The 19725-nt window shown below is 54.2% G+C and overlaps 2 protein-coding genes across 10 annotated transcripts; one reads left to right on the top strand and one right to left on the bottom strand.

Moving 5' to 3' along the window:
* Positions 1–3137: 3137 nt before the first annotated feature.
* Positions 3138–12649, bottom strand: Frs3 (fibroblast growth factor receptor substrate 3). 3 transcript variants are annotated; one of them, XM_074082212.1, is made up of 8 exons: positions 12557–12640; positions 11060–11099; positions 10841–10984; positions 9244–9332; positions 8016–8202; positions 5684–5845; positions 4729–4886; positions 3138–4477 (listed from the first exon to the last, which is right to left on the bottom strand). In XM_074082212.1, the coding sequence occupies exons 4-8, from the start codon at positions 9307–9309 to the stop codon at positions 3572–3574; spliced, it is 1479 nt and encodes a 492-aa protein (XP_073938313.1). In that variant the 5' UTR covers positions 9310–9332; positions 10841–10984; positions 11060–11099; positions 12557–12640; the 3' UTR covers positions 3138–3571. The 3 variants fall into 3 exon arrangements, with proteins under 3 accessions (XP_073938313.1, XP_020012690.2, XP_073938314.1); XM_020157101.2 differs by lacking the exon at positions 11060–11099 and having other exon boundaries at positions 12557–12649; XM_074082213.1 differs by lacking the exon at positions 12557–12640 and having other exon boundaries at positions 11060–12498.
* A 238-nt stretch (positions 12650–12887) lies between these two features.
* Positions 12888–19651, top strand: Prickle4 (prickle planar cell polarity protein 4). Of its 7 annotated transcripts, XM_074082205.1 has the most exons (9): positions 12895–13048; positions 13630–13733; positions 13907–14093; positions 15455–15619; positions 16379–16486; positions 17167–17304; positions 17581–17784; positions 18313–18517; positions 18965–19651. In XM_074082205.1, the coding sequence occupies exons 1-9, from the start codon at positions 13031–13033 to the stop codon at positions 19291–19293; spliced, it is 1458 nt and encodes a 485-aa protein (XP_073938306.1). In that variant the 5' UTR covers positions 12895–13030; the 3' UTR covers positions 19294–19651. The 7 variants fall into 7 exon arrangements, with proteins under 7 accessions (XP_073938300.1, XP_073938306.1, XP_073938302.1 ...); XM_074082199.1 differs by having other exon boundaries at positions 12888–13048; positions 18313–19651; XM_074082201.1 differs by lacking the exon at positions 12895–13048 and adding an exon at positions 13340–13440 and having other exon boundaries at positions 13903–14093; positions 18313–19651.
* Positions 19652–19725: the final 74 nt, after the last annotated feature.

Below are 19725 nucleotides of genomic sequence, written 5' to 3'. Positions count from 1 at the left end.
CCCTGAAGCCCAGATGTCTGCTGCAGAGGAGAGAGCAAAGCAGGTGAGGTCAGGCCTCCTCCCACTGACTGAGTGCAGAAGGGCTGGGTGGACCAGTGGGGGCCCTGCAGGTCTGGGGAGGAGCAGGGTCGCCCTGTAGTTAACTGGGCAAGGCCCTGGCTTGGAATTCAAAGGGATTCCTGAGTGGGAGCCCTGGAATGTGACCCTGCTGAGACCGGTCCCACTTGTGCGGGGGGGGGGGGGGGGGGGTAGGGGGGCGCCCCCCCCCCCAGTCTACAGCACACCTGAGGGCCGAAAGCTCCTTCAGGCGAGGCCGGGAGCAGGGGCAGGGGGAGACACACGACTGGCATCCAGCCCCAGCTGCAAGCCACTAATTAACTCTTGGCCTGAGGCGAGTCACTTCACCTCCTGGCCTGTTTCCTCTTCTGTACAGGGTGATAACGATCCTGCACAGAGAGGCCTGACAGAGATAAATGGCCTGAGTCTCTGTGAAAAAGCCGCTGGTGTTTATACCCTGGTGAAGTGCTGTTATTACCTAGGGGTGGGCTTGCGGAGGGCCCGCCTGGTCTGACCTGAAATGTCACTCCCAGACAGGATACCAGATCCTGTCCTTTCCTGAGGGCAGCCCAGGGGGTGGGCAGGGCCCCCGTCTAAAGCAGAGAAGGGAGCACTCAGCAAATGCACACTGATGCTGGTGATGATCTTTGGGCCAGGATGGCTGATTTCATCTGTGCACCACACCCTTACGTCGGCAGGCCAGGCTCCAGCACAGGGGCAGCAGTCGCCCTCCTGGGCATCGCGCCATCCGCCCCTTCCCGCCAGGAAAGCTGTCCACTCACACCTTGCCCTCCCCGTGAGAGGAAAATTCCTGCAGTGACCAGGGGAGGGCACGGGGATGGTTAGGGAGCACACTGGCCTGGGAGCCATTTCCCGAGGCCTAACTGTTCGACTCTCTCAAGCTCAACAGACACGGTCACTGAAACAGTGGTGATTTGCTCTGGGTGGAGGGTATGTGTGAGTCCATGCTCTGCGGAGTCAGAGAATCAGGTGCCTGCTCCTTCCTGAGTATTCCACGAAGGAGCAGCGGTGAGCCTGAAGTTTGGGGGCTCCAAGAGGGGGCGCTGCTGTTGTTTTCCTATTATTATTATTATTTTGCGGTACTAGGGATTGAACTCAGGGCCTCGTGCTTGTTAGGCAGGTGCTCTGCCACTTTAGCCACTCTACCAGTTCAACAGCTGGATTCTCATCGTGCTGGGCAACTCTGTCTACTTTCAAAGCAGTGTCACACTACTCCATGTCTTCCAGGTGCAAAGAGTGAGGCCCAGTTGAGGTAACCAAATGCTTAAGACAACACAGACACTTGCTGAATCAGGGCCAGAACCTGGTTTCTTTACTTAAGCCAGCTTCAGGCCATCCCGTGACTGTGTCTGTCCTTCAGAACCGAGGAGCTCAGGGGGCTACAGAGGTAGCTCAGTGGTAGAGTGCTTGCCTAGCACGAATGAAGCCCTGGGTTCGGTCCCCAGCACCACAAGTCAGGGAAGCCTGCACAACCCATGGCTTGCAAGTGTGGCCAGGACCCATAGGCCTAGGTCCTGGAGTGGCTTGGCTCTCCTGTTTGCAAAGACCACCCCTCCTGACTCTGGAGGATACTCAGAGGAACAGGGGTTCATGTAGGAACATCACAGGAGAGCTGAGCTGCCCAAGAAGCTGCAGAGGCCAACACGGCCCTGTTGCAGTGTGGAAGAGGCACCATGGATCCAGCCCACAGCAAAGGATCACTCCAGTGCAGAGATCAAAAGGATGGAAAGGCGAGGAGGGTCTGGTGCCAGCTCCAGGGGGTAGCACCTGCACCCTTAAGCCCTGCTGGGCCCCATTTGAAGGGCCTCTCTCAATCCTGTTATGGCCAGTCCTCCCTGCCCATTTCAGTGACAAAGTGGAAAGTGACACCCAAGGTCAGGACGGTCTCGTCAGTCCAATCCTCACACAGGGGAGGGGGCTCCAGGAAATGAGATTCTGGACAGTGTCTTTTGGATGGCAGGGGAGGGAAATGGAGGGCCAAGCCCCACCCTGGCCTATTGCCCCCAGTGAGGAAGAGGATCTGTCTGCTTGCGCTACAGGACTGGGAGCCAGGACACAAACAGTAACCAGAGACAAGGCCTATCCCTAAGTCTTGACAAACCCTACTCTTGCTTCTTGCCTGGAATCCTTTAATCACACAGGGGTTTAGATAGAAATGGTGTGTAAGGAAGGGAGGCTGGAGAAGGAAAGCAGAAAAAGTAGCCCGAGGAGACAGGAAGGGGGCTCCTGCTACAGGAAGGCACGGGAAGTCCCACTGTGGTGGCTCTGTTGGGCCTGTGGTGAGGCAGAGACCCCTGAATGGTCCTCCTGCAGCAGTGTTCTGGGAAAGCTCTCCGGTATAAGCCAGAAACCTAGTTACACATTATACTGTGTTTTCCTTCTGCTATTCCTGGGCTTTCAGTAACATCCTGTTTCAAGTTCTGACCTGGACTTGGCTATGCTAAAGGCAGCTTAGAAGAACCCTGGATCCACCTTTAGGAGAGCACCGACTCCCAAGGCCTGTTCCAAAGAAGGGGAATCTGTGTAGCACCCTCCCCGCTCCATATCTCCCTAGTCCACTGCTAACCCGGAGTTGTACATCTTATCTCATTAGGCTCGTTTCCCTCACAAGTCTCCTTCTGTATCTAGGCTCCAGCCATCTGGTCATTTTACTTCAACAGAACATCTGTCCCTGGCAACTTTAAGTTCTGGGTCAGAGCTTCTTGAAGGAGATAGAGAAATGACCTCAGGCCGAGAACCAGTGGCTCACGCCTGTGATCCTAGCTACTCAGGAGGCAGAGATCAGGAGGATCCAGGTTGAAAGACAGCCCAGGCAAATAGTTCTTGAGACCCTATCTTGAAAAAAACACATCACAAAAAGGTCTGGTGGAGTGGCTCATGGTGTAGACCCCGAGTTCAAACCCCAGTACGGAAAAAAAAAAAAAAAAAAAAAAGACCTCAGACTTGTCACAAAACCTACAACCACCGTGAGTTAAGCCCCTGCCTCTATTAGGCCTGCCTTACACCCTTCCCAGATCCATGCCAGAAAAGATTCCACAAGAAGATATCACCCACTGAACCAGAATTTAAAAATAATTATATTAATAATAAATATGTTAAATTACATTTAAAACAATAAATAGAAAAATAAACTGATAAATAAAATCAACAGGTACAAAATGTTTCAAAATTCCAACCAAAAAAACCATACACAGATAGCGGACAAACAAGACAGATGGACGGACACAAGAGGAGGGTGTGAGATGCAACCACGGGAGGCCTTCACAGCTTACATCGTGGCTCCCTTCTCACCCAGTCACCCTTTCCTCTCCCAGCTTGGGGACCTGGACACTCAGTGGCTGACATCTTTGGGGACTCCAGCAGCATAGGGAAGCATCTGGTCCCACCTCGATGCCTTCTGCAGCGCAGCCCTGAGCCCTGGGCTGGGTGGGGCAGAGAATGGAGTGGGAGGCAGAGGCTGGGCCACAGTGCAAAGAGGTGGAGGACCGGGCGTTTACAGAGGCAGGTCAGTGCTGTTGTGCCGGGTCTTCCTGGCGGTGCCGTCGTCTCGGGGCAGAGCCCTCTGCAGGTTGGACATGGCCACGGTCTTCTTGAGGTCAATCACGGCGTAGGAGTCTGAGCTGCGGGCAGGGTGTGTGGCAGGTACAGGGGCTCGGGAAATTGAGGGGTTCTGAGGCCCCTTGGGGTGGTCTCCACCCCAGCCCTTGAGCTCCACCTGGATGTAGTTGAGCTGCCTTGGGGGCTCGGGGCCTGGCCGACGGAAGTCAAAGTTGAAGACCCTTGGGGAGCCACGGCGGCGGGTCAGTGGCACAGGGAAGCTGCTGTGGCTGCGGGCGGTAGCCCGGGTGCTGGTGGGCTTCTGCAGGGGAGTCTCATCCTCCTCACCATCAGGGAAACCATTGGAGGAGGGTGTGAGCCCATCCCTCGAGTCCCCATCATCCCCAGCCTCCCCGGTCAGCTGCTGGGCTTGGCTCTCCCACACAGGGGGCAGCGGGGGCAGGTTCTCATAGTGCAACAGGGCAGCCCGGCGGTGAGCCAGGCCACTCCAGCCTGGCTCCTCTGGGCTCAGTCTCCAGCCAGTCCCTCTCCGCAGCCCCCCGCTGACGTTCTCGTAGGTGCACTTGGGCTGGGCTTGGCACTCAGAGGGGCCCTCGTTATTGTTGTGGTGGGGAGGGTCATGCAGACTGGGGCAGAGGCCCTGGCACTTCATCACGTGCTGCCGAGCAGGAGTGGGGCCCAACACGAACTTCACCTGACCCGGCTGCAAGAACACCTGTGGGTCCCGCTGGTCAGGTCCCCGGACCTGCGGGGGTGCCCGGCCCTCAGGCAGAGGCTGCAGGCAGTGGCGGCTCCTGCGGTGGTCCTCGTCACCAGCCGGTGTGTTCACATAGGTGTGGGACTGTGAAGGAAAGAGACCAAGTGAAGCAGGAGGGTTCAAGGGCTGGGAGGAAGGGGAAGAAAGAGGAATGGAATCCGAGGAGAGCGGTACATGAGAAAAGAGCTGGAGTCCTTCTGCCTTGTCCTCCAGCCCTTCTGGAGATGCTACCTCCTTCTGCAGACAGATAAGGGACCCTTTTCAAGTTTCTTCCCCTTCCCATGATCTTCCTGGAAGTTGATGAGCAGCTGGGTATGGGCTGGCTGTGTGCTCACCTGTTCATCAGGAGCAATGAGGACGTGGGTGGACTCTTCCCCAAGTGAGGCGTGTCGCAGGCTGCTTGCTGAGGAGCGCCGGGGAGCAGAGAATCGTGGGCCTTCGCCAGGGCAGCCAGGGAAGCCATTGGAGAAACTGGAGACAGAGTAGCCTGGAGCTGGGCCCGGGGAGACAAGCTCAGGTGAGGAGGACTTCAACCACTTGACAACCACTTGCAGTCACTTGTGTGTGCATCTTGGACCTCTCCAATGGCAAGGCAGACACTCTCAGGGCTCCCACTGCAGGAGGCCCACTGAACTGGTGGCTCCCCAATGCTCTTCACCTTCTCTCCATTCCCAAAACCCAGCCCTGCCTCTCAAAGCCAGCCTGAAGCCAACTTCCTACTTTCTCCATTGCAACTAGTAATGCCTAAGACACACCTGGTACCCCTTGACCTTGTTCTAGCTCTGTTAGTAAGCTCCAGTGAAACCCTTCAAACACGGGGCTGTTCCATTCCTTCTGCCCCACCAGGTCAGTCAGAGAGTACAGAACAGGGGGCAGAGACTTGATCTCAGGGAGTGAACAAGCAGAAACCATGGGACCTTCCACAAATGATGGCCAGAGATTCCAGCACCAGCATACAGCAGGAGGTGCATATGTGTGACCCAGTAGACGGAGGAAGGAGCCAAAAAGCTCCAGACTGCCGTTTCCATGGAAACCCAACTTCCTGTCTGCTTCCCAACCATTAGTTGACACAAGGCCCAGGATTCCACAGCCTCAGTGTCACCTGATTGGCCCAGCCCAGGACTTATCCATCCTCAAGATTTGTTCTGATGATAGATGACTGTCCTGAAGGCTGCCTCACCCAGCCACCCCCCATCTGACAGCTTGGTGCATGCCTCCTAGATTCATACTTCCCTGGCCTGTGCTTGTATGTGTGTGCCCACCAGGGTACCCAGGAAGGGGTCTTCTCACCGTTGGGCTGCTGGGGGCCCCGAGAGAGGTCAAGCTCAGTGGGATGGCTATTGCGGGTAATGATGACTGGCTCTTCCATTACGTTGATGCTGTTGCACTGCATCAGATCCTGAAGGAGGTTGAAGATTTCCTCGGCCCGGGAGCACTTGAATGCAAATATCCCTGGAGAAGTAGAGGAAGAAAAGAGGCTCCTTTGACCCTGGGCTGTTAGGGAAGGGGCTTAACAGATGCACAAGGTGCAGGAACTGTCCCTCAGCTCCAGGCCTGCAGGGGGCAGGAGTGCCTCTCCCCATTCAGGGCATTCTTCCCAGTGCACTCCACAATCCCAGAGCTTCAGGGGCCGACCCCAATGCATCCCACACTACCCACTCCCATCCACCAAACACTGCAGTTATATTCCTCTGGGGTGCAATCATTCCCCTAGGGATATGTGTTCTGGGGTGAGGGGAAGAGGGGAAAACCATGCATAGAAGCTTACAAGTTTCACCCATGGTCCTCTGCCTACCACCACCTCAAAGATAAGCTCCAGTCCTGGCCCCAGCCCTCAGCTCAATACGCTCTGCTGTACAGTACTCTGAGAGCAGGATGGTCTGTCCTGTTCACGCTCATTCAATGGATAATTAGCCCAGTGCCCTGGCCAGAGAGTGGATGTTTCCTGAGTATAGGTCCCTGATCTCTCAGGGAGCATAAAAAGATGAGCAGAGCTAAAGGCAGATCTGGTGAGGCAGTTGTGTGGCTCCCTGGTGCAGCTGGCCTTACAGTCTTTCCAAGTCCAACACAGCAAGTCAACGCCCTGAGAAGAGCAGGGCTGAGCTGATACCCAGCTTAGGGGATCCAAAGATGCCCTGGAGGATGGGCCAGCCTGTGATTCCTCAACAGTGGGACTTGGGACTCAGGGGAAGCTACTTGCAGTGTGTATGTGCACATATTCACAATGAAGATAAATACAATTAGCCTGGGATATGGAAAATACTTAACATTCTATTACTATTAATACAACCAGGCACAGTATAGGATAACTGTACTTTGTAAAAATGGGATGGGATGGCACAGGAAGAAAAAGGGCTACTCTGGCAAGATATGTCAAGGGCTAGAAAAGACCAGGAAAGCCTGGAGTTGAGGAAGAACCCTGCATGGGGAGCTGGGGCAGACCATCACTCACTGGGAGCAGGGAAGCCTTTTCCTTTCTGTCTGCTCTTTGGCCATTGCCCGTGTCTGCCCATGAGCAGTAGGGATGACATGTGTGAAGGGAAAGGTCCCTCCAGCAAACAACCTCGGAGACTCAGGCCCATGTTGCTGTCTCAGCAGAGCTGCTCGTTTACTCCACCTCTGCAGCCATGTGCTGAGCCTGTGTGCAACACAATCCTGCCCAGGATCCTTTGCAGAGCTCTGAGTCCTAAGGGACAATCCTAGATCCTGTCATGCCTTGACCTCGTGGAACAACCCACCAGCCCCTGACCTCTGACTGCAGGGAGAGGGGAGGGAGAATATAGTACTCTCCACTGCCCACAGGTGATGGGGACAAAGATTAACCTCTTGAGGATTAATCTGTACATGACCCAAGCATTCAGCCTCCTCAAATCTCATTTGCAAACCACTCAGCCCCACAGCAGCCAGAGTGTCCGCCTGACCTTTCTTTATGTACCAGGTCCAGGGTGTATGACTTGGGGGCTCAGGAAAAAATGTGTTCCTACTGAGGGTCAATAGGGTTCCTTGAAACTGTAGTAACAACGGGAAGAGTTGTGCACTTTTGCTAGGCAGGTTCTGACTTGGGAGCACTGCCTTTTTCCCATGGGCTGTACAATAACTGTCCCCACAAAAAGACGCAGGACAGAACCCAAATGACTGAGCTAGGTGCCAGTGGCTCATGCTTGCAATCCTAGCTACTCAGGAGGCAGAGATCAGGAGGATCACAGTTCAAAAGTCAGCCCAGGTAAATAGTTCATGAGACCTTATCTCAAAAAACCAACAAAAACCAGAGCTGGTGGAATGGCTCAAGTGGTAGAGCACCTGCCTAGCAAGCATGAGGCCCTGAGTTCAAACCCCAGTACCCACCAAAAAAAAAAAGGCAGAACCCCAATGACTGAAGAGAGACAGAGCACTGGCCTGGGAGTTCACATAGTTCTGCAATAACATGCTGTGTGCCCTTGGCCAAGACCCTTCCCCTCTCTGGGCAACATCTGCCAAGTGTGATGGCCAGGTTGAATGGGCTTAAACAAGCCCATTCTTAAACTCCCAAAGTAACTTCCAAAATCTCCTCAGCTGTACTTTCCACCCCAGAGGCTGGCCAGGTGCACAGCCCCCATCCTGGTGAGGCAGGGCTGGTACGCACCCTGGCCTGTCTGACAGCGGCGGCCACTCTCAAAGGAGAAGAGGTTGGAGTCGTAGCCGTAGCGCCGCAGGCAGAGGTAGGGCCAGCGGACGGCCTCCCGCCGATGCAGGTGCAGCAGCAGCTCGCTCTGCGTCAGCTCCATCACCCCCGAGCCCAGCTCCACCCCTTCATCGTCCACATTGGTCACCTGGAAGGAAGGGGAGAGAGTCAGTAAGTGTGTCCATAGGAGTTTGTGAGGGTCCCTGAGCCACTGGAAGGCAGATCCATGAAGGGCTAGAGCTGAGAGCCTGAGAGTCTCACCGGGTTTGCCACCCACACTGCTGAACACCACATGATCACTGCAGGACACACAGCAGTGCCCTGGGCAGATCCCTCTCCTATGGACCTCTTTGTCATTTGGACAGAGAGGGAAGAAGGCTATGGCTTAGTATCCAAGGGACAGATGTCAATGAGGATGGGGTTCAACTGTGAATTCAAAATCTGAAGATCCTGGGAAAGTCAGGCCCAAGGCAGAACACATAAATCCTGCCTCCACCTCCGTAACTGTATGGCCTTGCTGTGGGCGCCCTCTACTGGTTGGTTGGAGTAGAACCCTGTGCCTCAACATGCCCCAGTGCAAGAAGCAGGAGGTGCCCCTACAGAGATGGAGGTTGGGTGGGAAGCATAGGTTCATGGGGCCTGGCCTGGGTTTCCCAAGGCAAACAGGCAACACCAATAAGCACTATTTAAAATACGTTAAAGCTGGGTGCTGGTGGCTCATGCCTGTAATCCTAGCTACTCAGGAAGCAGAGATCAGGATGGCAGTTCAAAGCCAACCCTGGGCAAACAGTTCGAGAAACCCCATCTCGAAAAAATCCATCACAAAAATAGGGCTGGTGGAGTGACTCAAGGTGTAGGCCCTGAGTTCAAGCCCTGGTACCACCAGAAAAAAACCAACACTTTACACACATTAACTCACAAATACAAACTTTTGCTGTTTTCTTCAAAAAAAGGTGTGTATAAAGTTGCAAAAATACACTTAATAAGAGTGAACATTCTAAGCATTGATTTTGTTACAGCATTACAGAACTCCCTTATTCTTGGTAGTATCAAGAAAAGCAAAAAATAGCAGCGGCCTGGGCCTTTTTTCCTCAGGCCCCTGAGAGGCCGTGAGAGCAGAGAGCCTTAATAAACCCATAACCTCAGCTTGTTTCTTGGGAAACTCAAGGGAAGAGGGGGCTCTGGATACCTTGAACTTGGTGGGGTGGTTGTCTGGGACACTGTCTCTGTTCAGGCAGCTACAACAGCTCCCCATGGTGTTAGAGCAGCCAACCCGCCCTAGGGGAAAACATAAGAGAAGCAGGTCACCAGCAGCAACTCCAAAATGCCTTGCTCTAGGCAGAACCACTGCACTGTGAGCACCTATTCTCACAGAGAATATATGACACAGACACCCCCTCAGGGAATTTGCTTTCAACCCAGGGCCAGACACACCTGGGATAAATGTTAATTCAAGTTACAGTGTGTCAAGGATCTGTGCTTGGGGGCTGGGTGGGGAGGGGGATGGAGAGAGCTTCTCTGAGGTAATATTCCATCTGGACCTTAAGAAGCATGCAGGAGTTTTACCCATGGGATGGTAGGGAAGGAGACCTGGCTGGAAGAAATGCCTGGATATAATAAGGCCCCAGAAGTGACCTCAGGAGTTGGGCACTGGTCCAAGGCCCTCATTCACATTCAGCAAAGACACTGTCACTAGGGAATCCCAGATACTCTGGCCTGCCCCTTTCTCTTTTTCCTCCTTTTTTACCTTGCCGATTCCACTCTATCCAAGTTCTCTCTTTTTCTCCCTCACCACCATCCCAACATCCAACTGAAATTTATCTTTTTGTTCTCTTCAAATGCATTATTATATTATCATCATAAAGATACATTTAAAAGCAGCACAATCTGTATAAGCTTGACTGGGTATTTCTTCATTTAAAAAAAAATGCTGGGAGTCCAGCACTGGTGGCTCATACCTATAATCCTAGCTACATAGGAGGCAGAGGCAGAGATCAGGAGGATCAGGGCTCAAAGGCCCTTCCTTGAAAAAACCCATCACAAAAAAAAAAAAGTTGGTGGAGTGCCTGCCTAGCAAGTGTGAGTACCATTAAAAAAACAAAACAGTAACAAACCCAAAATGCTGGGGCTGGGGATGTAGCTGAGGGGTAGAGTGTATGTTTTGCATGCATAGAGCTCTGAATTTGATTCCAGTACTAAAGACAAAATGCTGCAATTGTTCCCTACTGATCAAAAGGGAGCCCAGAGACCTAGGTGGTTTTTCCCTCCAGGGTACTGGTACTTGTATGTCACAATTGTCAGGCCTGTGACCTAAGGGAACAAGAAACACATGGACCAATCCCAACCAGAAGGTTTGTGTTGTTGTTCTGGGTTTTGGTGCTAGGGAGCCAATCCAGGGCCTCATGCTTGCTAGACAAGCATTCTAGCACTAACTTCCACCCAGAAGTTTGAAGGGATTGAAAGTTTCAGCAAGAAATGAATCATTGGAACCAGGCGCCTGTAATCCTAGCTATTCAGGAAGTTGAGATCAGGAGGATTGTGGTTCAAAGCCAGCCTAGGCAAATAGTTCGTGAGACCCTATCTCAAAAAAACCCATCACAAAAAAGGATTGGTGGAGTGACTCAAAGCGTTAAGTCCTGAGTTCACACCCCAGTACTGAAAAAAAAAATGAGTCAGTCAGTAGAATTAGTTATCCTTCTAGAACTTCTACTGAACATTCCAGTGACCTGTACCCTTCATTCTTCCCAACTTGCAAAACTCCCAGAAAACCGACTCCTATCTCTTACCTCACCCAGGCCATCGGGGAGCTGCCCATGGGACGGGCATGGGGAAGGCCTCCCACTTTAGTCCCTCCGTCCTTGGTGGGGTGTCATGGCAAACAGTCTGCAGAGAAGTCACCTGGATCCCTCTGGGTCACACCTAGGGCTCACCTAGCATAGGAGATAAGAGACCACAGATTCATGGAAACCTTCTACCCTTGCCCCAAAATGTGAAATGAAACTGACCTGTTGTCAGTCCATTCCACTTGGATATATGTTCCAGGTCCTAATGAGTCAGAAACAGTAAGGAAAAAAGCAAGATCAAGGGCGAAAGGACCATAAATTCTAAGCTCCATGGGCTCTCAGAGGGAGACACTCCCTAGCATCAATGAGTTTGAACTCTGAGGCAGCCCAAGGTCTTCTGAGTCACCTTTAGGTCCTCCACTGGATGATGTTACAAGCAATATCCCAAACCCCACCTTAAATTTGCAGAGAATTTTACCTCTACACAGAGCTTTCACAAAAGAACACTATGATGTACTGAAAAAGAGTATGAGCTTAAGACTCAGAAAACCAATATTCTAATCTGTCTGTTGTTACTAAGCATCTGGGAGACTCCATCATGTCGACTCCCCCACCCCAATTCCTTAGTTTTTAGGGGAAACATCTGTAAACAGTGGAGTTTCTAGCTGAAAAAACTTCTAGAGGTAAGTATGTAAGACCAACATCCCTAAGGAAGGGTTTCCTCTTCCAGGACAGCTCCTTCAGTCTCACATTTGGAAGCTGGACAGATTTTCTATTCCCCAAGCTCTGAAAGGCTTTAACATAAACGTTAACAAGCCAAAATTTGAGGGCATCTCAGCCCCAGGTAGACAGTCAACAAACCAAGTCTCTGTAGACCCTTGAAATTCCACCCTTCTGCTTCAGAAAAACAATCTTCCTAGGCTTCCTGGACCCCCTATCCTCTTGGGTCTTTTATCCTCTGGAAGGAGGAAACAGGCTGAAGGCGGTGTGCACAAGTGCCTAGTAAAAGATAGGTGCTCGGTAAAATACTGGGGCTTAAACTACCAACAGGGAGTGGGGAAAACAAGAACTGTAAGGTGCAAGATGGGGGAGGGGTTGCACCTTTCCTGTTTCCATCTCTTTCTCTTTAAAATATTGGACATATCGCCAGATAATCCATTAAGGGTGGATTGCATTGGGTCGGACAGGGGAGGGGGCTCTGGCCTAGGGTAGGTATGGATTTGGGGGCAGGAGTTAGATGAGGTTATGGGGACTGAAAATATATGCGAAGTCTTGGGAGAAGGTAGGCAAGAATTCTGGATTTGGGCAATAGTGTACAGAATGGGGGGATATAAAGGATCAGAGGAATTTCAGGACCCCGGAAGCATCTGGGGGAATCCAGGATGAATGGTGGGTCTGTGGGCGTTCAGGGGATTCATAGAGTGAGTGAGAGGGTTCTGAGGGCTCCAGGAAAGGCGAAGGTGAGCCCAGGGGGGAGGGGAAGAAGGTGGGGTTTGGGGACTGCGAGGTAGATCTAGCTGCAGGGCTGTCAGGGGGAATTTCTAGACACCAGAAAGGAAGGGGGAGACTGGGGCCGCTCGTCGTGCCTGGATCCCCGCCCCCAGCCCCGGGGCTTCACCGCCCGCCCGCCCGGGGCTTCCTAGGGAGGGAGCGGAGACTGCGGTGCGGCGCGGCCTCGGTGGAGCTGCCTCGTCCCCGCCCCGCTGCGCCCGGACTCACATCGCCCCGCAGCCCGGGCGGCGCCGGGCCCCGCTCCCGGGTCCCGCTGCAGCAGCCGCCGCCCGCCCGGAGCTAAGGCCTCCCCGCCCCGCCCCGCCCCGCGCCCGCGGGGTCGGAGGTCGCCGGCAGCACCAACGAGACGCTGCGGGCGGGCGGACCCGAGCGGGGGCGACCGGCGCGCAGCCTAGAAGGTCCCTTTGGAGGACTTTGCGGTCGGGAGCAGGGAGCATGCGCAGACGCCAGAGGGCGCTCCCGGCCCGCGACGGGGAATCCTGACGGGAGAGGGGCGTGGCCTTGGGCGGTGGGGCGGAACCTTGGGGCGGGGTGGAACTGCCGGGCAGGTAGGGGGCACTCCGCCCAGCAGAAAGAAAAGACGAAGTGTAGGGGAGAAAGTCTGAGGCGAGCGAGGGAGAAGATCCAGACCAGGGATCCAGGAGGAGGGCTGTTGAAGGATCTGGGGGACCTCTGGGGACAATGGGGAGGGAGCTGGAGGTAAACTCTTGCGAGGACTGGGCTGAGGCCCGAGGTAGGGGACCCGAGGGCGCTGCGGTCCCGGTCAAGAACTTCCATTCAGCGAGTGGCTGAGACCCTGGCGTACACGCGGCTCCCGCAGGGACGCAGTGGTGGCGCAAAGCCCACCGGTGGTGGGTGCACCTGCAGCCGGTACCCTTTGCATCACGACATCCACAAATGCTTTCCTTCAGTCCGCAGCCCCAGGCCCCTCCCGGAGTCCACCCTCTCCACCCGCCTGGGCGGGGCGGGCAGGGGGTGTGGGGGAGGAAGGGCAGCTCTGTCCCGGCGGGCAGACGCGGGCGCTGCGGCCTCGGGGCGGGGTCCTGCGGCGGGTAGATCCAGAACTGCGCGGACGCGGGCGCGTGGCTACGGTGAGGCCCCAGCGGAGTCCCCCAGCCCTCCCCCAAACCAGCCGCCAGGCAGGGAGCCCCGGCGGACTCGGGAACGACACCGTGTCCCCGCCCCGCGTGTGGACCCCGCGAAGTCCTAGGAAAACTTTGGCGATCTGTCAGGAAGGCACTTGGCGGGACTGACACTCCCCTCTCTTTTCCTTCCTATAGTCCCGGAAAACCTTTCCGTCTCTCGGGCTCTCCGTCTCTGCCTTTCAGGGCAGGTGTGGGTTGGGGAGATCCGCGCCCCTCATCCTGTTTGCACCTGCGTGGAGGTGGGAGCGAGGGTTCAGCCCTATCCCTTATCCGCAGGAGGGAGGAGGGAGGAAACCCACAAGTTCGTAAGGTGGGGTCTAGTGCTAGCTGGAGGTGAAGTAGGCCACCGTGGGGGAAGAGAAGGTGATGGGTAGAGGGCTGAACTTCTGATGGTTGTTTCTGTGTCAGACAGTTCCATGCAAAGTACAGCCAACATGGAAGAGGGTGCAAGTCCCCTCCTGGGGCCTCATCCGCCTCCTCCCTTGTTGCCTGAAGCACTGTTAGGGGAAGTGGCTACTCCTGGCCCTCAGTGTGGACAGCTCATCCTGGCCACCTTCCACAGGAAACCTGACCTGAGGGACAGAGCAGGAAGGAAGCAGGTGGGTGTGGAACCAGGAAATAGGGAAGGGTGGCACAGGACATTTGAAAGGGGGGGCAGGGGATGAGGCCCGTTCAGGGCTGGGAAGCACTCTAACTGATATAGTTCAACCCCAAAACCAGGTCTTACAGAGGCCGGAGATTTGAGGATGGCCTCCCTGTGCTCAGCTGCAACTCCATCCCAGCTCTCAGAGAATAACACCTCCTGAGTTCACTTAGCCTTCTAGCATGATCTGGGGCATGTTAGTTAAGCAAATGTTTCATCAATAAAATTTGATAATGGAAACTATCTCATAGGATCATTGTGAAGTTGGACCATACTGTGTAAAATTCTAGAATAGTGTCTGGCACAGAGTAAACAAAAGTTTGCACTGATATTTTTTTTCTCCAGTGTGTGTATATCTAACTAGAGCTCTGCTCCAGTTCTGTTTCATTTCGCCTGCCTCATTCACTAGCCTATGAGCTCCTCGATGCTAGGGCCCAACTCTTCTCTACTTCAGTAGTTACTCTCCACCTCCAAGACACCTTGATCACATCAGGGCTAGCTGAGAGGAAGGCTAAAGAGATGCACTAAGATTATCCAATGAAATTGCTGCTATAGAGGCTGAAGATGTTGCTGATTGGTAGAGCACTTGCCTATCTTGCACAAGGCCCTGGGTTCAATCCCCAGCACCTTAAAAGAAAAAGAGAAAGAAAGAAATTGCGCTATACATAGCACAGTTTTCCTCTGTCCTTGAGAAACTCATAGGCTAGATGAGGAACTGAAAGATGCAGTAAACAAGGAGAAGCATCAGGTGCTATATCTTGGGGGCATTGACCATGCTTCCTTCTACAGCTCAGGGAAAGGAGAACTGGTATGGATCAGAGAAACTGCGAAGAGTTCTGGTTTGTTAACCAGGCCTAAAGTTACACAGCTGGAAAGTGGGGCTTGGGGAGGGAATGGGGAGGAGCCAGACTCCTGGGCAGCGGGTACACTGAGCCATGGTGGGAGTTAAGGTTGGGGAGAAGAGGAAAGGACCAGCCTGCCCAAGGCTCACCAGAAAGCAAAATGCCTTCTCCTTCCACTGTGGGCCTCCTTTTCTCTCTATCCCAATCCTGGAAAACCTCAGAGTTTGAACTTCAAAAACTCAAATCCTGAAAGGCCTGGCCTTAAGCTCTGACTGCTCCTAACTAGCTGTTTGACCGTGGATACATACTATTCATGCTCACTGACCCTCAGTTTGTACATCTGTAAATGGAGACATACTATCTAAGTCACATTTTTGTTGGTAGGATTGAGTGAGACGATACCTGTAAAACACTAGCACTGCCTACTGCACTGTGAGGGCCTAGTGAATTAAGTGTTTTTATTGTTTTGGGGAAGACTTTGTCACCAATGTTAGTGCCGAGGTCTGGCTGGTCCCACCAAGAGGACAGTCCCATCTCCAGGAAGCCAGGAACACCAACAAAGGAGCCAGGAACATCAACAAACTCAGACAGTGACTCAAGCCACCTGCCAGAGGAAGACCTTGGAGATACCTCTGCTCAGGTAGGAAGAGTCCTGCCCTTCCCTGAGACCAAAATGCCTTCTGTCCTTTGGCTCTGCTTCCCTTTCCACCAACTGGGAGGTAATTTTCTTTTTTCTTTTCCTTCCTTCCCTTTCCCTTTTCTTCCTTCTTTCCTCCTTCCCCTCCCTTCTCTTTCCTTCCTTTTCTTAATACTGGGGATTGAGCCTAGGGCCTTACACATGCTAGACAAGCATGACAAGCACTCTACTGCTGAGTTACATTCCCAGCTCTGTTTTTTTTTTTTTTTTTTTTTTTTTTGAGACAGAGTCTTACTATATAGCTCAGGTTGGCCTTGAACTTTCCATCCTTCTGCCTCAGCCTCCTGAGCAGCTGACATGTAACACCATACCTGGTTGTGCCTAACTTCTTGTGTCCCCTTTCTCTTTCCAGAATTCCTGTCTCCTCCTCAGGACATTGGGGTTTGATTTTAAATTCATTCACACAAGAATGTATATTAGGAGGTTGGTGTGGCCAAAGCATACAGGCAGGCGTTGACTCTAAGGAGTAAAGGGGGTGACTCCAAGGGCAAAGCCCCAAGGAGTGAAGAGGGCTCCGAGTACAAGGGCTGCCGTTTGGGTGTGCCCTCAAGGCAGGCCGCAGAAAGTAGAGGATCTGCTGTCCTTATGCTCAATCTGGAAGGAATGTCCTCCAAGTAGAGGGATGCTAGAAGTTTTTCTAGATTGGAGGAGAAGGAAAGGAAGGAAAAACCTAAGTTCACACTTTCCCTTCTGTCTCCTCAGGGTCCTGCCATGCTGAGCTTGGGCCTGCCTCGCCTGGACACCAACCAAACCTCCAAGTGGCCTGAGCTTCGGAGCCTCTTGCAGCAGCTCCCTCCACAGGACAGTGATGTAGGTCGCTGCCTCCCCCCCCCCTGCCCCCACTACTTACTGTGGAAAGAGCCTGGGTCCAGAAGTCAGGGAACATGGTTAAGGCCCAGCTCTGCCACTAGCTGGGGGAAACCATTTCCCTGAGTTTTCACATCTACATAATGGTTGCCATAATATCTGTTTTGCCTAGCACAATGCTTAGTTCAAGAACAAATGAGAAATGGACATGAACAACTTTTGAAACCAATAATGGAATGTACAAGTGTAGAGAGCATGGCTTAGTATTTATTGAGGCCCTATGTGTACCCAGCCTAAAGGCTTACAATTCAATGGGGGAAGCAGGAGAATATTAAATAAATTAGAGAAAACACAAACAGGAGAGATGGTGAGCTCTGGCCCATTGGGAGCAAGGCCCCAGATATATGGTGACAAGGCTAAGTGTGGTTAGGGCCATTAGGCCCTAGGTGGTGACCATTTCTAGGGGCAGTAGAGTGAGACTGAGGTGTTTTTTGTGGTCCTTTTCCCTTCCTCACTGCATATGTGCTGCTATCGCTTGTGGTTCTATGACCTCTCCCAGCAGCTAAGCCTTCTAGAATCTTCATCTAGTTCATTGGACGATTCATGACTTGAGTTCTGGGCTGTGTGGGATATTTTGCCTGCTGGGGCTACTCCAGCAGCATAGTAGAGGCCTGTGTCTGCAGGAACGCTACTGCCTGGCTCTTGGGGAGGAAGAGCTGGTGGAGCTGCGGCTCTTCTGTGCCCAGAGGAAGCAGAAGGCCCTGGGACAAGGGGTGGCATGCCTGCTACCTCCCAAGCTTGAAGGACACACCTGTGAGAAGGTATGTAGCCCCTCATCCCCACTCCTTGCCCTCTCATTTCTGAAGAAGGGGCTGGCTTCTGGGACTCTGATGGAGAAACGGGATTTAGAGATTGGTGATTTGGCAAATGTTAGGAACAAAGGAAAACTAAGTTTGGGAGTTCTTGGTGGGGGCTGCAGTGAGGGTGGGTCTGCCAAAGCATGAGACAACGATTAGGTTGCAGTTGCCATGGAAGAGCCAGAAAGGAAGCTAGAAGGATGGCTGGGACTCTGACTAGCCTAATCTCTTGCCCTGCAGTGCAGGTTGCCGCTGAAGCCAGGAGAGTACGGAGTGTTCGCAGCCAGGGCAGGCAAGCAGCGCTGCTGGCACCGGCCTTGTTTTTCTTGCCAGGCCTGTGGCCAGGCCCTGATAAACCTCATCTATTTCTACCACGAGGGGCATCTCTACTGTGGCCGTCATCATGCTGAGTTGCTGCGGCCACGCTGCCCTGCTTGTGACCAGGTATAGCACCCAAGAGAGGGGCTTGGTGGCAGGGGCTGCCCAGGGTCCAGCATGACAAGGTACAAGGGGGCCCACTCCTGGGTTTCAGCCTCTTCCAGTATTGCAGGAAGGGGTAGGATAGGAACTAGCCCCCTTAACTTCTCCTCATTGAAAGCCAAGTCTCTCAAATTTTTTTGGACTCAGAATTTCTCTGGAACAGGGACTCTTGGACAGATGTTCACCTCAGTATGAAAGATGCTCAGTGCTGTGCCTAATCATGCTAGAAAGACTCTTGATGTCAGCATAAGAGACAACGCAGAGCCCTGGGTTGGGAGTCCAGGAGGCCAGGGTTCAGCTTCTGGCTGTGCCACCTGCTAGCTGGGGGATCCTGGCTAAACCAATCAGTCCTCCCTATGTCCAAGAGTGTCGGAGAAGACCAAATGGGAGTGCGTGGACATGCTTTAGTGCTAACTGGGTGTAAGGCGTGGTTATTGTATGAATGAATGAGTGAACGAATGAATGAATGAATGAACCCTCTCCCTCTCCCAGCTGATTTTCTCCCTGCGCTGCACGGAGGCAGAGGGACAGCGCTGGCACGAGAACCACTTCTGCTGCCAGGACTGCGCTGAGCCTCTGGGTGGGGGACGTTATGCCCTGCCTGGGGGCAGCCCCTGCTGCCCCAGCTGCTTCGAGAGCCGCTACTCCGATGGGAACGCTAGCCCAGCGGCGGCATTGGAGGGACAGGCGTCCCTTGGTAAGGGAGGAGAAGGTACAGATCAAAGAAGGAGGGGGTGGCGGCTTAGGCTGGGCAGAGCAGAGGGCCGGCCCCTCGCCCCGGGCCCACGCCGTTCCATCCCTCCAGCAGCGCCCCGTCCTCCCACCGCAACCCCCAGACCCGAGCATCGGGGCCCGCAGCTCTCACCGCGCGTCCCTGGCCGGAGCGCTCCAAGGGCCTCCGGAGCCCACCCCGCGCCACGGTCGGGGCTGCGGCGCCGGACTCGCTCCCGGGCGGGGGACGAGGCCTCCCACTGGTGGACGAAGGCGGGGACAGGCGGGGGCCCCTGGAGTGGACTCGCGGCGGCGGCGCAAATGGCCCGGGGCGGGGCGGGGCGGGAGGCTGAGCCCAACCCTGGCTTAAGCTCCAGCCGCTCGCTGTGCAAGCCTGGTGCAGGTCTGAGACAGGCGTTTCTGACCCGGCCAGGAACCGGGGAGTCAGGACGCCACCGAACCGAAGCACAGGACCGCGCCTCCTTGGAGGCCGGGACCATCTCCCGAGCAGCTCTTCCCGCCGCTGCCGCCGGCTCCAGCCTGGGGATTCAGAGTGGGCCACCCGAAGGGCGGGAGCAAGAGCGCCTGGAGACGCCCCATAATCTCACGGAGGACGCCTCCTGCCCCACCTGCTCTTCTTCCTCTGACTCGGAACCCGAAGGCTTTTTCTTAGGTCAGCGCCTTCCCCTGGCCTGGAAGACCCCCGGAAACCTTCAGGCAGATGACAGCGACACCTCCAGGAAGCACTGCACCCTTTGCTAGTGGCGCAGCCTGGGAATGTGGGGCGGAGGATCTGTAAGGCGGGAGACCAAGGCTCTCCAACCTCTATAAAATTCTTAGGATGAACTCAATTAGGGGGCAACCTGGGAAAGGCAGGGCGACGACAGACTTGTTGTGTGTCCCCTTCGGCACCACGCGTCCTATGACTTCATGGACACTTGGGAACCCTGTTCCCCAAAGCTACGCTTCCCTGTAGAGTTGTCCCCCACAGGCCCCGCCCCCAGCTCCTGTGCTAACGCAATGGTTACTCAGCACGTGTGACGGTGACCGGCTGCAGAGCCCGAAGCCGGGAGGGACCTGGAGGCTGGACCTGAGGCAGGCGACCGTAGAGCTGGGCGGCGCGCGACCCCGCGTGGAGCGGGTGGACGCGCAGCAGCGGGCCGGCCTCTCAGAGCGTGGAGCGCAAAGTGAGAG

This window comes from Castor canadensis, chromosome 8 (assembly GCF_047511655.1).
Source record: "Castor canadensis chromosome 8, mCasCan1.hap1v2, whole genome shotgun sequence".
Classification (NCBI taxonomy): Eukaryota; Metazoa; Chordata; class Mammalia; order Rodentia; family Castoridae; genus Castor; species Castor canadensis.
Note: the sequence above shows the minus strand (reverse complement) of the source record. Positions and strands in the feature narration are given on the sequence as shown.